Raw genomic sequence first — 17,450 nt, 5'->3', positions numbered from 1 at the left:
ACACAACACTTTATTGTTGTACTTCAATGAAAAAGGATGTATTCCCCTGTCTGTGTTAAAAAAAAGAAAATAAATCTGGGTTCTTTCCTGCCCCTAACTTCAAGTGGTGTCAAGCCGAAGTCAATAAACGAATCAGTCAATGAACAGCAGAACCACCAACTGTCTCCTGATTTCTCCTTCAGTCAATTACCACTGGAAAAAAAAGATCATTTGTGTGTCAGCTACACTTAAATGCTGCAAGACAGGACAGGGTTATATCAGGGTTTTCCAAATGAAACATTTAAAAATGTCATAGTGGTTCACAGTAGTGCACATATGTCAGATACTTTACAAATAATGTGAATATTATGGAAAAGTGTATTCATTTCCATATTTCTGTTCAAAAAAGAAACTTTCATTGAGGTCCCACAAAAACAGGACTTTTAGTAAATTTGAGAACTCTAGAGAAATCTCCACCAACTCTCAGCTTTAGCAAGAAGATACAAACAGAGATTATGATCACATAATTAAAATAAAGTATTTTCAAAATGATCTGTCCATCTTCAATACTTCGGTAGTCTGGGGAGGGGCCATACTGTTGCAGTGATGCTGGACTGAAGGAAGCAGAGTTCACCAACACCAGAGCTGGACAAATCCTGACTGACTGGAGAGATTTCACACTGGACCTCCAGCAGCTCGAGTTCTGCTTTTTTATTTCTCATTTATTGGTTGTTTTCTTTTAATAAGTAGTTTTGGAGCTTTTTAGTCAAACCCAAACAAGGAAAAAGGTGCTGAATTTCACCTTGTGAGTCCCACGTCCTCCGACAGGAGTGGATAACCTTGACCAACGCCTCTCAGTGTTTCGCCCGTTTCTTTCACTCTCACGCGTGGACTATCGGCTCCAAGCCTTTCACGGGGCGGGGGAGCATCTTGAGCAGCCCTCCGTGCGTCACGGCGCGCTCTGGACTCTCCGCCCCGCATGACAATTGTTGTGATGACGCCGCGTCCTGCCGCTGTCCTGTGAGAGCACACTGACATCCTTCTCCGTGGACACATCCACGCCGCTCCCGCACAGCATCACAGACCAGCACCGGTTTCTCCGAACCTGGATGATTCTGAAAACTGCAAACAGGTAAGAGAAACAAAGCAGTATTCCCTGCTTCTCCATCCTGATCTCATATTATGACGGATAAGTGAATTCAGATGACGTGGAGAGTTCAGTGCAGAAGTTAAAAAACCTTTCTCACGTTGAAACAGAGAGACAAATCTGACTCGGATTTGAATCTTCTAGTCCATGAGCTCACAGAAGTTAACCGGGAGCGCGCGTGACCTTGACTGAACAAAAGTCGCAGGAAGAGTTAAAACGAGGCAGAGCATCCCAGCTGACCAGCAGTTAAGTCAGGTGGTCTCCGCTGCTGAGACCTGAGATCCAAAAGATTTGTGCGCATGTGCGCATCAAAGCGCAATTTGACAAGCATTTCTGTACGCTGTTTCCTTATTGTTGGGGCCCAATTTTACTTTTAAAGCCATGCATAATAATAATCCAGGAGTTTGTGCCTGAAGCAGATGCTGGTTGTTGAACTGTCAGCTTTGTTGACCCTCCTGATGACCCCCCTGTCGTGCAGGGGTTTGACGGATGAGAAATGACCAAAACAGGAAGTTTGCTTCTGTTAATAGAAAAGTCTAAAATTGTGTTTGATGCAGGAAAGCACCAAGGGAACAATCATTTCATCCCGTTGCATTTGCGTAAAGAAGCAGTGACAAAGACTTTTGATCAAACGAGTCATTACGCTTGACTGGCTGAAGCTGAAACAGCTTCTTTTGTGAAATTAGAACAGTGTCTGTCGTCACACAGCTTCATTAAAACAGGCTGAGTTTCACTGCAACCACAACACATTTAGTAAAATATTCATTTATTTGTTGAATTCTCATCCAAAACCTTTGATTTGTAGCTATGGTAACCTGAGTTTATCAAACTATCAATACATGAAGGTGGAACAATTATCAATAAAAGTATCAAATTACAATACATAACATTGTTTTGTTTCCTGTAAAAATACAGTAACAGCATTCCATGAGTGAATCAGTACTTATTTTTTTTAATAAAGATGTATTTGATTTGATAAACCAAAGTATTCAAACTTTATTTAAAACAGAAAAGAGTGCAGCTCAGACTAAAGCAAATCTGATTTGCTGTGTTTTACAGGAAAAAAAAACCTTAGAAAAGTACTGAAATACTCAAACTGCAGGAGTGTAGCATGTGAGTGACGCATGTCAGCCGCGTTTTTTCCTGCTGGATTAACGGATGGAAGACCAGCAGGACCAATGGGATGATGCAACTGAAGATGGATGTTGCATTGGATTGAATGAGATGGCAGAAAGGCGGCGCTGGCAGAGTTTGGCTGTAACATGTGGGATTATGCAGACTTGTAAATGGCTGCTTGTGGATTATTGCATCCTGGGCTGAACTCAGAAGCATTTTAGGCAGGAGAGCACACATGTGAAGGTCAGCTGCAGCTTCCTTGCGTTTCTCAGGAGCATTCGTGCTCTCATGTAAACATCGAGGGCTGCTGAGCACCACTGCTGACGCAGCATGTCGGCTCCAGCATCCCTTTTGTTTCCTTTCCCCACCAGCTTCTCATGATGGAAGACGACTTTGTTTTTCAATATCCTGATGTAGCTCCCGAGAACATGTGGGGGCACTTCAGAGCGCCACTTCCTCCATTAGAGTTTGGGATGAACCAACCACTAAAAGAGGGGTCAGGATAGATGCTGCCGAGGCTTCAGAGGATTAGGGGATTTATATAAAAACATAGCTAAAGTTAAGCCCTGGAGAGCGGGGAAATTAAGTAGAGCAATTTACAGGATAAAGGACTCTTTTTTTTGTCTAAAATGATTCCATAACAGAGAGAAGATGGGGCAAGTTTACATATCAGTGTACCAAAATGTTATCCTGTCTTTGAGATGGCATCTGGAGACACAAAACCACGTGATCCAGTGTTATCACAGGCATTGAATAGAGGAATGATGGAGTCAGCATCTGGATGAGAGTTAATTCAGGACAGGAAAAGGAGAGCTGGACTTCATTTGCAGAACTGTTTTAGATCAGCAGATTGTTGCAGGTTTAAACTGGACCTTTCTGTTGTCCTGATGCAGGACCTGAATCCAGGAGCTGAGGTCCAGCTGTGACCCCCCATCATCGCCCCAACAGCTGCAGTTTTCTGGCCACTCTTTCTTTCTGTCGCTCCCCATTCTCCTCCGCCTCTTTCCACTCCTGCCCCCTCCCCGCCCTCAGCCTCCCTGATGCCGAAGAACAGCAAGGTGACGCAGCGCGAGCAGAGCCACGAGCACGTCACAGAGTCTGTGGCTGACCTGCTCGCAAATGAGGAGCTGCTGGATTACAAGAGCAGCTCCCTGACCGTGGGGGCGGCCTCAGAGAAGAAGGTCCCGCAGATAGAAGTGCCCGAAAACGATGGCCGGCCCGCCTGGAACAGCAAGCTGCAGTACATTCTGGCCCAGGTGGGCTTCTCTGTTGGGCTGGGGAACGTGTGGCGCTTCCCGTACCTGTGCCAGAAGAACGGCGGAGGTGAGCTGGGGGGGGCGACAAGAGTAAAAACATGTGAGGAAGAAGCAAAAGAATCAGATTAAAGAGAAACTATGACATTTAAAAAATCTTTATGTATAGAAACAAGACAGAGGAACAAATATTTTTGTTCTCTTTTAACATTCAGACTGTGCAATTCTGCTCAAATGTTTCCAAGAATTTCCCTTTTTTCTCTCTCAGTATTTCTGTTCAATTCTGTAATTATTTTAGTTTCAGTGCCTCCTTGAAATTCCAGACATCCGTGTGGATGTTTGGAAAGTCATTGCTGGGATCCATTCATCCATTTTCAGAACCCGTTGACTCCTTTTCAGGATTACAGGGTTGTTGAAGATAACCCCGCCGTGTTGGATGAAGGGTGTGGGACACCCTGGACGGGTCCCCCAGTCTGTTGCAGGGCCACACACTCACATAGGGATCATTCAGAGACACCAATGAACCCATTAAGCATGTTCTGGGACTGTGGGAGGAAGCCAGAAGGCCCAGAGAAACCCACACATGCATGAGGACGACATTTGTTATTTAACCCTTGTGCTATCCTAGGCACTTTAACATTGGGAGTTGGGTCATCTAGACCCACTAAGCCAGGGGTCGGCAACCCAAAATGTTGAAAAAAGCCAAATTGGACGGAAAAAACAAAAAACAAAAATGTCTGGAGCCGCAAAATATTAAAAGCCCTATTTAAGCCTGATAATGAAGGCAACACATGCAATATGTATCTATATTAGCTATATTAGCCTACTATCAAAATGACTAAGTTGCTACAAATACATAATGAGCATTATTAACGATTAAATGTTTATTTGCCCTGCAGTGCATTCTGCGGAGAACGACGCGTCACGTGACTGCTCTGTTGTGGAAGTTTAACTTCATTACAATATCAATGAATTATGTTTCATTGCTTTGATAAAATTAAAGAAATGTAATAAAGAAATCCGATTTTTTATGTCATTTTTATTTTGAGGATTCGAACAAAAAAACAATAAAAAACAATAAAATGGAACGTGCATAACGCGCCCCATGACAGTCAGCTTGAGCTCGAATGACAGAACAGCTTCAAGCATTTGCGGCGCCTGCAGACTTTCATTCAGCTCGTTTAGGTGGCTTCTCACAGTCACATCCACCAAAAAGTGCAGCTTTTAGAGCCACTCAGTATCTTCCAGTTGCGGGTAGTTCAGGTCTTTGCTTTACAGGAATGTTTTCACGTGTTCTAAACAGACGACAAAGTGACGCAAATGTCACCTCTGGACAGCCATCGGACTTTGTTGTGTAGCAGGAGAACAAAATATTTCCTTTCAACTTCATCAAGCAATGCACGGAACTGACGGTGGTTCCATTTCCATCAGCCACCTGCCTAGCGGTCCGTAAAAGTAAATAATAAATAAAAATAAAAAAAGCCCTGCTGGTAGAAACGTGTGTCGCAGGCTATGACGCAAATTTTCGTTGACAGAAATGTTGAAATTGTAGTGGCGGTCATGTGCATTTTAGGTCTGTTAGCAGCAGGGGATTGTGGGATGTGGGATGATGATCTTATTAGGGCTCAGCAGGAGCGTTTCTGTTTGCCCACGTTTCTTTTCATATGGCAGTTTTGTTGTTCCACCTTAGTTCATTCTTCCTGTTATGTTGTTTCTTTATGTTGCACCATGAGTGTGGGAGGGAGAGAGGTTGATGACCCCCTGTGTAATGTTCAATGTGGTGTGTGTTCAAAATAAATGGACGTAACTGAGCTTGATAGCCTGGAAAGAGGCTGCGCTCTCAGCTTTTCTATTTGGCTCCACTTCTCTGACACTTTTCGGAGTCGTGTGCTATTTGGGTCACGGACAGTTCTCTAACGCAGCCAGTTGATTGACAGCTCATTATTTTTGACAGCTTGGCTCCCGTATTTCCCGCTGTAAGTGACGTACCTGCTGGGCGTTACAATATTTTTTCTACACATTCAATACTTACAGTATTGGAAAGCGTTAAAAATGTTTGTGTCTTGTTTGTCCTCCTACAGAAACCATATCCATCCATCTTTTTACATTTTCAAACATTTTTGAAAATGCTCCAGGGAGCCACTAGGGCAGCGCTAAAGAGCCGCATGCGGCTCCTGAGCCGCGGGTTGCCGACCCCCGCTCTAGACAGTGCTCTGAACCTTTTTTCTTCAATGATTTGTGATCTTCACTGGTGTCCATGGATTACATGAAATCTTTCCACCTTTATCCACCTTTGTCATGGTAGGGAGAACACGTCAATGTAAGGGTGGGGTCATCTAAGATAGCACAAGGGTTAAGGGGGGAGGGATGTTTTGGTCAGTATCCCCAGAAATTCCTGCAAATTCCTTGAACTACTTGGTGATTTGATGCACTGAAGGGAGTTTGCTGCTCACTTTGCTTGAACAAACCGGACTATGATCAATCCTTGTGATTTACCAAAGTGGAGCTCCTCTGCATGTTTGTTTGACAAATACCCCAACAATTTTTCCCACCCTGCTTTTGCATTGAATCATGAAAACAATCCTCACTTCACATCATCTTTAAAACTTTTATTTATTACAGAATATGTTTAAATGTTTTGATTTAATGCCTCAGACAAATGAAACATCAATAATGTGACCATGAATCAAAGTCGACATACACTGAAGAACTTCTATTTTTTGTAATATTTGGTGTATTTCTGATCAGAGGCTGTAAATGTCTGTGCACACGCACAAATCACAGCTCTCTGCTTGTTTGTTTGCTGGAGCCAAAATCCGTTTTAACTCTTCACTTTACTGGCCATCAACCATCCAAAACTACTCTCCCCATCATTGAGTTCCGAGTTTGTCCAGGGAGCGGCCGCCCTGTGCAGAAAAGTCTAAATATAGCTGCTGTATTGATTACTACAGGCAGCAGGGGCGGCCGAGCACCATTGATACTCTAAACGGAGAGAGGCTGCGGGGAGGCTTATGGTCTGGGATGCATCTGAGTGGAATCTCAGTCTCAGGGAAAATAGAGGCTTCATCCTGATGTATTTCACCTCCAATCTGTCAGTTTGAGCTTCTCTGTCGGCACATTATTTACCTTGCAGACGTGGGATTTATTGCTTGTTGGCAGGATTGATCCCATTCCCAGTCTTGTAGGTTAAGTGACCTGGCATGAATCCATCTGCCAGTGTGCAATTTGCTGTCTGACAGCCAATTACACGCATTAAAGACTGTGCTGTCTGCACCCCCACCTGCTTTATTTTTCATTCATTTGCTTTTATTTGTGGACTGTGCTCTTCATTTTTCTCTCTCGCTTTGCTCCAATTGTCATTTATCATCTCTGCTGTTTAAGCCGTCTCCTTTTTATTATGAATTAAGGTCCGTAAGAGATGATTTAAGGGAGTTAGCAGCATTTAACTGCCTCCCTGGTGCAGCTTACTTGGTCTGGCCGATCCTCTCTCTGCCTCGTTAACTTTCCCCTGACATAAAGTGTCTGTAAGTGGATGGGACTCCTCTTTTTGATGTGTTAACGGTCCCTGTTTTCCTTCCGATGAGTCGCCATCGACACACAGAACACGGCATCTTGAATGAATGAATGAAAACTTTATCAATCCCAACAAGGAGAAACTCAGTTCCAGTACATCTCGATGAAGAAGGTCAGACAAACAGCAACACAGGATACACACACACATCTCGAGAGGTTACTGAGGTCAATGCAGCCGAGCGCCTTAGATGACCTGCGCCGGCGCACCTTTGTATAGCATGCAGATGGACCACGAAGAGGGCCGGGGGTTGGGTTTGGTGACAAAAAAAAGTCGTATCCCTACACTGCGTACAATGTGTTGATACAAGAAGAAAACTACACCGTTTAAACACAAATAGCACATATTCAGACAGAGACACAGTACATGAGGCTCAGGGGGGAAACGGTGGTGGACGGGAGTGGGGGGCCCCCCATGAGTCTGTCCATCAGGTGCAGCTCCGTGAGCTTGATGTGTCCCTCGAGGATGGAACTCTCTCATGTGGAAAGTTAAGCATTTCTCCAAATTAACTGGATTTTGGAAAGGTGCTCATGTAAAATTAAAAGGTCAATACTCCTCATGTAAACAGTAAATAATTAAAATCTAATTTGGAAACAATTTGAGTGACCAGCAGCATAGCATATCATATGTAGACAGGATTCAATGAACTGGAGCTGATGCTTTATTCCAGTGGGATTCTGCACAAGTCTGCTGAACGGAAGAAGTTGCAGGAAAAAGTCTTTTCGCGATCTTAAAGTCTAAACGTTGCATCTGAGAAAACAGCAGGAAAGTATTATTTGCAGCGAGTGGGGGAAAAAAAACAATGAATCATGATGTCAAAGTGTTGTGAGACGATGCACAATGCAGTGTGTGCAGATGTGCTGGATAAATTGCATGTGGGAAAGAATTCTGCTAAACACTTTGCTCCGAAATCTCCATTAGTTCTTTTCCTGGAAACATTTTTCATGTCACACAATGTGGAATTAAAGCAGCGAGCTGCGTTAAATGAGCCACAGACGCTTCCCGCCCTCGCCACTCCCGCCTGGTCATAGCTGCACGTGACAAATGCATGAAAAAAGACCTTTTTTTAAATGACGACATTTCTGTTGGTTTTATCTCCATAGCAACCATTTCATTTTTTGGTCGCCTGGAGGTGACGAAAAGGTCTACGTAATCTTTAGAAGAATCAACCAAAGAATCATTTTGGATTTCCTTGGCAACAAAGTTTTTTTGTCAACCGCGCTCACATTCCTAAAATACTCATGTATTTAGTCAGATTGTTGATTCATGTGTTACATTTTTGCAATCTTCAAAATGGAGGAGAACAGCGCTTTTCCGAGCTTGCCACGGTAATGCCGTTGAAAATCTATAAAATTTTAAAACCAAGTAGTTTCCTTACGATATTCGTAAAGTTGGGAAATAATAGATCGAAATCACGGGAAGGACATTAAATTTGTTGCCGCTACCAAAGGTTGTTTTTGTTTTGATAGAAATTAAGATGGTGACCTCTTCCTAGGCTCAAAGGTCAACAAAACTTTGGTTGTGGTTGTAGACTTGAGCTTGTGGCACGTGTGTGAAATTGTGAAGATTGCTTAAACAAAAGTTGTATTTTCCCATATTGTGCGACAATGTGAAAAATGCCAAATTTGCCAAAAAACAGCCGCCAAGCCCAAGGTCATGTGGTTCCAACACTTCCTTTGGACATGCGCCCTGTTTTTTGAGCACCATAAGAGATTTTTAAGGTTTCTCCCGCTGTGATATCATAATATTTTTGGAAAGGGGGGGCCTCTCCACGGGGCACTGAGTATGTGCACATTTTGAGTGGCGGGGAAGAAATTTCCTCTGAAAGGCGCAGTAAGAACTATCTGGCCCTTCCAGAACAGGACAGAATGAAAATGACTGAACGCTCAACAGTAAAAATTGTTCTTATGTGAAAGAAAAAAATAAGTGATGTTTATCTTGAACAAATGTTTTTTAGGGGCTTATTTGGTTCCTTACTTCATCCTCCTCCTCATCATCGGCATCCCGCTCTTTTTCTTGGAGCTGGCGGTGGGTCAGAAGATCCGGCGTGGGAGCATCGGAGTGTGGAACTATGTCTGTCCTCGTCTGGGAGGGATAGGAATGTCAAGTCTGATGGTGAGGACATGTTTCCCTCTCGCCGCCACATCTTCAGCACGTTTCACTGAAAAGATCCTTCCTCACCGTGAAGCTCCAGCAGCGTGTTTGGGATTAAACCTGGAGGAAGAGCGGTCAAAGCATGCGGGCCGGCCGGCCGGCTCTGAGACACAACTAGACACATTTAACTGTGTGATTCGTAAAAGGGAAATGCCTTCATTCATCGGTATGCAGGAGCATGCCTGTCATCACGACCCAAGCAACTGAGCCTTTTCTTCAGTGTTGCAGGCCCAGAAGCAGCTATAAATACCTCTTAAAAGGCCTCTGCTGAGAAGAGAGATCTTTAATAATTCATGCTTTTCTTCAACCTTATTTAGCATCTGAAAGTCCTCACTGCTGCTTACAGACTGACTGCATCACGTGACAGGATCAAACCCTGCTGCCTCCTGGTTCTGCAGATATCGGATGTTCTGAATGCTGACAGTAACTGTGTTTCCCATCATGCCTGTTTACATCCTTGACCTTTACATTTACCTTTTCCATCTAGGTGTGTGGATTTGTAGGTCTCTACTATAACGTGATCATCGGTTGGAGCATCTTCTACTTTTTCCAGTCCTTCCAGTACCCTCTACCATGGAGCGACTGTCCCATCAGGAAGAACGGGAGTCTGGCCAGTAAGTGACATTAGAGACGAAAACAGAATTTTTAAAATATCGCTCAGTTAAGAGATACCATTAAACAGCGTTTATCTGATCATGGTGGCCATTAAAATGTTTTTAAACTACCGCAATTAGTGAGATATTTTATAAAACACATTTCAGTAAGGAGAGAGATAATAAATGCAAATACGATTTTATTTGCATCACAGAAAAATGTGCGTGAAATAAGTCCATAATCTTTTGGCAGATTGAGGCTGGGCCAATAATGTTTGCATGCTTGGGATGAACTCCAGAACATGGACGTTGATGACGGTTACATTCATGAATTTAAAGACAAAAACATGACTCTGGTTGGCTGAGAAAACAGGTGGGCTATTTAGCGATTGGTTAAAAGTAGAGATACAACAATTTGGTTCACGCTTTGGTTCAAACCTCAATTTTTGAGTCAGTTTTGTTTTGATTCAATATATGATTTGTGTATTACAAACCAACAATGAAAACCCTTAAGAATTCAGAAAAATACTCTATGTAACCCTTGTGATATCCTCGGCACTTTAACATTGGGAGTTGGGTCATCTGGACCCACTAGACAGTGCACTAAACCTTTTTTCTTTTTTCGATCCTCACTGGTGTCCATGGATTACATGAAATCTTTCCACCTTTATCCACCTTTGTCATGGTAGGGAGAACACGTCAATGTAAGGGTTGATCATCTAAGACAGCACAAGGGTTAATTAGCTTCTAATCAAGTAACATGAAGTAAAAACCTTTCAGTTTGCTAATACTAAGCCTGGTGTAATGTAATAAAACAATAAATAAATTCTTCTTAAATTTACCACAGCACTCACGTTTGACACTTTCGATGTAAACACACCGATATGCTGTAGGGACGCACTTTTCCCCACCATTCGGTTCATTTTTACACCGAGAATTGTGGCATCCTAGTTCAGAAGAGAAGGCCAAATTGACAATAGTATTTAGAGCGACGTAACAATCCAGTGTACCCGGAAGTGAGAGACGTCTTTATTATTGAAATTGTGCCAAAAATGGAGATGAAGCAAAGCAGGTAAAAAAAACACTATGGGGACCCTTAGCAAAAAGTAGTCTACTTAAATGTATTACTAGTATGTTAAGTCAATACAAATAGCGAGGCAGTTTCCTTGAAGTTTACTTTTTATATACTATCTATTTATTGCAACTTCCTCTGAAGAAGTATTCAGTTTGTATATTCCCTAAAATACATGTGCATGTATAGTCTATACTTACAAATACTCTAGATTACGTAATAATATAAAGTTCAGGTGTACTACTTTCTGCAAAGAGAAATGAAGTTTCCCAAAGGAGTAGAAACTGAACAATAGTTTAAAAGAAAAGTATTTTTTGTGTCTGTATATGTGAAGGTAGTACTTTGAATCACACAGAAGGTATTTTTTACTGTGCACAAGTAAAAGGACTGTAAAAATGTAGATGTGCAGCTCTGCTGGAGATTTCAAGTGTCCTCATCTGGGTTTGTGCATTTGTGAAACAGGTCAATGTGCAACAATATGTCTTGCTGTTTTCCTGCAACATAAAATAGAATAAAAACATTTGAACTATCAAGATGAAAGATAAAATGTAAATGAAAACAATGTATTGTTCTTAAGAGGCACAAACTTTTTTTTACTTTTTTTCCCACTTCTTGGATAAAATCCAGACTCAAACCATCTGGAGTTCTTTCAATCAGAAGCATTATGATCAGTGGTGACCATAATTATGGTTGCATTTTCACAAAGCAACCACCTCGACCTTCAAAGCATGACTCAGCAAAGCTTGCTGGCACGGGGATGGCGAGCCGATGAGGGACAGCAGCAGAATGTCAGATTTTTCTATGCATCACTTATGACAGACCCAGTCACCATGACAACCAAACTCAACCCCTGAATATGTTGTTCCTGAAACATTTGAAGCTTTCCCGAGGAGCAGTAGAGAAGAAACTGTAATTATAATTTCTCCAAGGATGATCGTCCACCAAAACAGATGTGTTTCTGGGATGTGGAGCTTTATGCTCTGCATACTAAATGCACAGATGACCTTGTTGAGATCACACACGAGCACCGGAGAGATGGAACCAGCAGAGAATTGAGCGTTTCAGCTCCAGCCCTCGTTTTTCTGAGTGTCTTTTTGATCAAACAAGTGAAGCTCCAATTTCTCCCTCTGGTTTAAGTCGTAGAGCCGGAGTGCGAGAAAAGCTCGGCTACGACCTACTTCTGGTACCGTCAGACTCTGAACACGACCAGCACTATAGCGGAGAGCGGCGGGCTGAATGTGAAAATGACCCTGTCCCTGCTGGTGGCCTGGATTATCGTCTGCCTCGCCGTCATTAAAGGGATAGCCTCCTCTGGAAAGGTGCAGTTCTGAAAAGAGAAAAACGTAAAGCCAGTCTTTTCCTGAGTTCACGTCTTTTCATGCCGCTTCCTCAGGTGATGTACTTCAGCTCCCTGTTCCCCTACGTGGTGCTGTTCTGCTTCCTGGTCAGAGGTTTGATGCTGAAAGGATCAATCGATGGGATCGCTCACATGTTCACTCCAAAGGTTAGACTGACGGCGTTGCATCTGAGCGCCATGCTCAGCTTTGTTCTGACCCACACCACGTTTCTGCATGGCTCAGCTGGAGAAGATGTTGGAGCCGCAGGTGTGGAGGGAAGCCGCCACGCAGGTCTTCTTCGCCCTGGGTCTGGGCTTCGGAGGAGTGATCGCCTTCTCCAGTTACAACAAGATAGACAACAACTGTCACTTTGATGCCGTGCTCGTTTCCTTCATCAACTTCTTCACCTCCATTCTGGCCACGCTGGTGGTGTTTGCCGTGCTGGGCTTCAAAGCGAACATCATGAACGAGAAATGTGTCTCAGAGTAAGTTGCTTTACCTTTGTGCAAACCGCGGGTCAGAATTCAGAGCAAATGCTCAGAACTGGGATCATCTTTTGATATTTTGGATTCTGCTCTTTTATTTCTGAAGGAATGCAGAAAAGATTCTGGGATACCTCAACTCTAATGTGCTGAGTCACGATCTAATTCCTCCACATGTCAACTTCTCTCGTCTGACCACATCAGACTACGCTGAGCTGTACGGGGTCATCAAGACGGTCAAGGAGGACGGTTTTGCCAGGCTGGGTCTAGATCCTTGTCTCCTGGAGGATGAGCTGAACAAGGTCTGTCTGCGGCTCTCTCTCACGTTCACCTCGTGTGTCTGCAGTGACAGCACTGAGTGTTCCTCCACAGGCTGTCCAGGGCACCGGCTTGGCCTTCATCGCCTTCACGGAGGCTATGACGCATTTCCCGGCTTCCCCTTTCTGGTCCGTCATGTTCTTCTTCATGCTCATCAACCTCGGTCTGGGGAGCATGATCGGCACCATGACTGGAATCACAACACCCGTCCTCGACGCCTACAAAGTCCAGAAGGAGCTACTCACAGGTCCAACCTCCCTCAGCAGCCCGACACTTCTTCAATTACGTCAATCTATACGCTCCTTTGAGTCAACTGACTGTAATCGCATGCTTTGCTGCAGGAGCGTTCAATGTTCTGCTTTTGTTTGGTCTGTTTCAGTGTGTTGCTGCATTGTGGCATTTTTTTGTGGCCTGCTGTTTGTTCAGCGCTCAGGAAACTACTTTGTCACCATGTTTGATGACTACTCTGCCGGTCTGCCTCTGACTGTGGTGGTCATCCTGGAAAACATCTCTGTCTCCTGGGTTTATGGCGCTAAGAGGTTAGCTGGTGTGTCTAAGCTGGAGGACTTCGTGTGATGCTGTTTTGGTTCTAGAAAAGTATTCTTCCTCCTTGGCAGATTCATGCAAGACCTGGAGGACATGTTGGGTTTCCGTCCGTCCATACTCTACTTCTACCTGTGGAAGTACGTCTCCCCCCTGTGTCTCATTGTTCTCATCTCAGCCACCGTCATAGAGATGGCCATCAGCCCACCAGGATACAACGCTTGGGTGGAAGAGCTGGTCAGTGTCTGCGTGTGTGGTTTCATGGCGTTAGACATCAGAACATGTAACACATAACTCAAGGATCGTGCTGGAAACTCATACGGCAGCACAGCAGCACATGGATGCAGACAGCCATGAACTAACGTTGTATGAAAATGTTTTAGATTTTCATTTTCATATAAACAAGGGTTTGAGTGTCCAAATCCATCCATCTGAGTAAGACTTTTATTCTGGAAGGACATCCGAAACCCAGAATGTCTTTTAGGCCTAAAAATTGGTCAAACCTGTACGGGGCACGCAGGTGATCACTCATCGCAGAGCAAAAACATTCATGCACAGTTTTCCTACGGGCGCGCTGCAGGCAGCAGGTCGCAGCAAACACTAAACACGTAAGGGTAAGGGTAAAGTAGGTGAGCCGCAGGCAGGTTGTACGGGGTTTTCAATTTTTCAACCCACCAAATACCTACACACTGTGCAAAGAGGCTGTTAGTGCTGTTCAAGTGATAAGTGTGCACCCGTTGTGTGAACCTCCTGCACAGCTTGACTATTGGAAATGAGGACCTTCGACAATCAGTGGGTTGTTTGTGTGGACATCCTTTGACCGCACAGGCTCAGACAAACCAGAAACCTGCAGCAACCACAGAGATCAATCCCCACACAGGTTCTCGTTACTGCCCCATTACTTTGATGACCATGAAGGCGGAGCATCAGCTCTGGTTGTCTGTCGCTAGATGACTCAGCTACTCTCCCTGCTGCTGCAGGGAGGATATAGCTACAATAAAGATCCTCAGAAGGGACGTTTTTAGCTGTGAGGGACAGTAGGAGCCTACACAACAGTCAGAGCTCACATACTTCCACTTTTTTGAAGCTCTTAATTATCCCCGATCTCGTAAATCTCATTAAGGTAGGACCTATTGTAGATACAGCTGCTGACCTGACATGCAGTTTACAATCACTCCCGTCTGCTGTTTCATAAAAGCGTGGACACGCCCACAACCGCTCATTCAGAGGCTTCAGACCCTTATGAAGTTTGGCCAACTCAAGGATTTACAACATCTGAGTCAACCTTCTGTCAGGATTCTGAAAGTTGTGTCAGAATTCTATCAAAAGATTTTAATGATGTCACTAACATTAAGTGCATTCAAATCCCTGCCGGGTCCTTTCTGTGTGGAGTTTGCCTCTTCTCCTGGTGCATGCGTGGGTTTCCTGGGGTTCCACCCACAGTCCAAAAACATGCTTCATAGGACAATTGGTTTCTCTAAATTGCCCCAAGGTGGTTGGGCCTGCAACAGGCTGCTGACCTGTTCAGGGGGATCCCCACCTGCACCCAACGGTAGCTTTAGCAAGCTCGTGACCCCAAAAGGGATTCCCTGGGTCCAGAAGATACAGTAGTTGCATTTCATGATAGAACTCCAAATTTGGAGAAGATGGGTAAAACTTAGGCTTTATTCTGACTTCAAGGAATAAAACAATCTAAATTTATATATTTTCTCACGTAGGCTCTTGTCCTCCTCTGTATCAATCGTCTTATATACAACATTGCATTATTAACAGCAAATGTTAAGAGATTTGGGGTAATCTGGTACCATAGAGTGGCCATGTCAGAGGAGCCTGTCATCTTTTTTGTTGTTAATCAGAGTTAAATGTGTGATGGCAGTAGTGTTATAAATGCGTAAATGATCCCAGGGTTGTGTTGTAGCTGTTTGTTGTCATCCTAATCCCAACCTGTTGTTGTGCTGCAGGCGCAGGAGCAGTTCCAGAGCTACCCTCCCTGGGCTCTGGTCATGTGCTTCGCTCTCATTGCGGTGGCAATGCTTCCCCTCCCCCTCGTCTTCATCGCACGCCAGTTCAACCTGATGTCAGACGGCTCCAACAAGCTGGCCGTCTCCTACCGTAAGACCATGATGAAGGACATATCAAGCCTGGAGGACCAGGATGAGGCAAGATCCATCCTCGGGGCCAAACCTGGCGAGGCGCCATCGTCCGCCGCAGCGCGCAGACCCTTCCTCACCCCGGGGAGCAACAAACCCCTGGATCCCAACTCTCTGTCTCCCAACATTTGCTACGGTACAGGCTACCAGAATGCAGCCATAAGCCCCACCACGCCATCGACTCCACCCACGCCCGCTACGCCAGAGTCAGACTCTTGAATGTTGCAGCCCCTCCCCTGACTCCCCGTCCTGCAGCACACTTTACTTTTCAGCCATAAAGTCTCCACTAAGATGAAGATGAACAAACTCCCCAAAATGACAACCTGACCAGATGTCCTGCAGGTTTCTTTGCTTCACGCGTCTGGATGAGAACTCCATTCAAGCAGAGCGCAAGCAGTTTATGGATTTTGCAGTTGATTAAGCTTCTGTTGAAACATCTCCAAACACTGTGTCTGAGAAGACGACCTCCTGCCCTTTTGCCCCCCGTCTTCTGAACCCCAGAAGACTGGCGTACTCTGCTCTGCACTCGTGTCGGCAAAGGATGAATGTAGGAGAGCAGAAAAGCACAGACAACTGCATCTGGTTATTATTCTCTAAGCAGTAAATTCCCTCGGACTTTCACCGCTGCCCTTCTGTGGCAGCAGAACCATTCTCATTTACCGTGTCAGAAGATCCACTTTCTGATCTGACCAAACCATCTCTGTGATAGGATTCCTTTGTGGCCGGAAGAAACTGAAGACTGCTTTAACCCCTGTGCTATCTGTGCCTCTAAGGCACGTTAACGTTAGGAGTGGGTCATCTGAACCCCATAAGACAGGTATCGGCTTGTTCAGCACACTGTCTTGTGCCTCCAAGGCACTTTAACGTTGGGAGTGGGTCATCTGGACCCCATAAGACAGTGCGCTGAACCTTTTTTCTTCACTGGTGTCCATGGATTTCATGAAATCCTCTCCACCTTTATCCACCTTTGTCCTGGTAGGGAGAACACGTCAATGTAAGGGTGGGGTCATCTGGACCCCACAAGATAGCACAGGGGTTATATGCTTCGATTTCTGTTCTTTCGGACTCCAAGTCAGGTAGCTATAGCGTCTTGCAGTTGTAGCTAAATCCTCTTTTTACATTTTCTTTTGAACAATCTTTGAAGGAGATGTCTGTGTGTTTCTCTTTGTTTGTTCTGAACATGTTCCTCATTTCAGTTCTTTCACCAAAGAGCAAAACGTGAAACACAGAGGAACTCTGATGCAACAGTTTCCATTCCACCACACGCTCACAATAAGACGAAAGCACAAGGCGATCAAAAACCCAGAACACTTTGTTTTTATCAGGCGGAAACGCAGAAATTCACTTTGTTTCTTCAACAGCATAACAGAGATTACTGTGCACAAACAAATGACACAATGTTTTGTGTTTAAGCACAAAATGTGGACGTTTTGTTTCTGACATTCACAATTTAAAAAAAAATGCACAAAAATACTTTTATTTAAAAGGAATAACATTTGTAAAAATGGACCAAAAAATGCTGAGATGAAAAAGCAGGAATTGAAATCCTCAGAAAAATGATCTGCTCCAGTTTGTGAATGTTGAGCCTGTTGAGCTAATGTAAACACACCATCTCACATAAAAACAACACAACCTCTTGTTTAATCGAAGCACACATTTAAAGCCATGACACAGAGGGACAAACTATTTTAACGCATAACTTTATATATGCAGGAATGTACAGGCTATGTATATA

The 17,450-nt window shown here is 44.1% G+C and overlaps 1 protein-coding gene across 1 annotated transcript; it reads left to right on the top strand.

Moving 5' to 3' along the window:
• Nucleotides 1–463: 463 nt before the first annotated feature.
• On the top strand, nucleotides 464–16,640 carry LOC101169439 (sodium-dependent neutral amino acid transporter SLC6A17). Its single transcript, XM_011474625.3, has 12 exons — nucleotides 464–1,111; nucleotides 3,136–3,565; nucleotides 9,024–9,181; nucleotides 9,708–9,834; nucleotides 12,023–12,204; nucleotides 12,279–12,389; nucleotides 12,466–12,707; nucleotides 12,814–13,006; nucleotides 13,077–13,269; nucleotides 13,402–13,561; nucleotides 13,640–13,802; nucleotides 15,527–16,640. Exons 2-12 carry the CDS (start codon nucleotides 3,283–3,285, stop codon nucleotides 15,932–15,934), a joined length of 2,220 nt encoding a protein of 739 aa, XP_011472927.1. The 5' UTR covers nucleotides 464–1,111; nucleotides 3,136–3,282; the 3' UTR covers nucleotides 15,935–16,640.
• Nucleotides 16,641–17,450: the final 810 nt, after the last annotated feature.

This window comes from Oryzias latipes, chromosome 5 (assembly GCF_002234675.1).
Source record: "Oryzias latipes chromosome 5, ASM223467v1".
Taxonomy (NCBI): Eukaryota; Metazoa; Chordata; class Actinopteri; order Beloniformes; family Adrianichthyidae; genus Oryzias; species Oryzias latipes.
The sequence above is the reverse complement of the archived record's forward strand: the minus strand, read 5'-3'. Positions and strand labels throughout refer to the sequence as shown.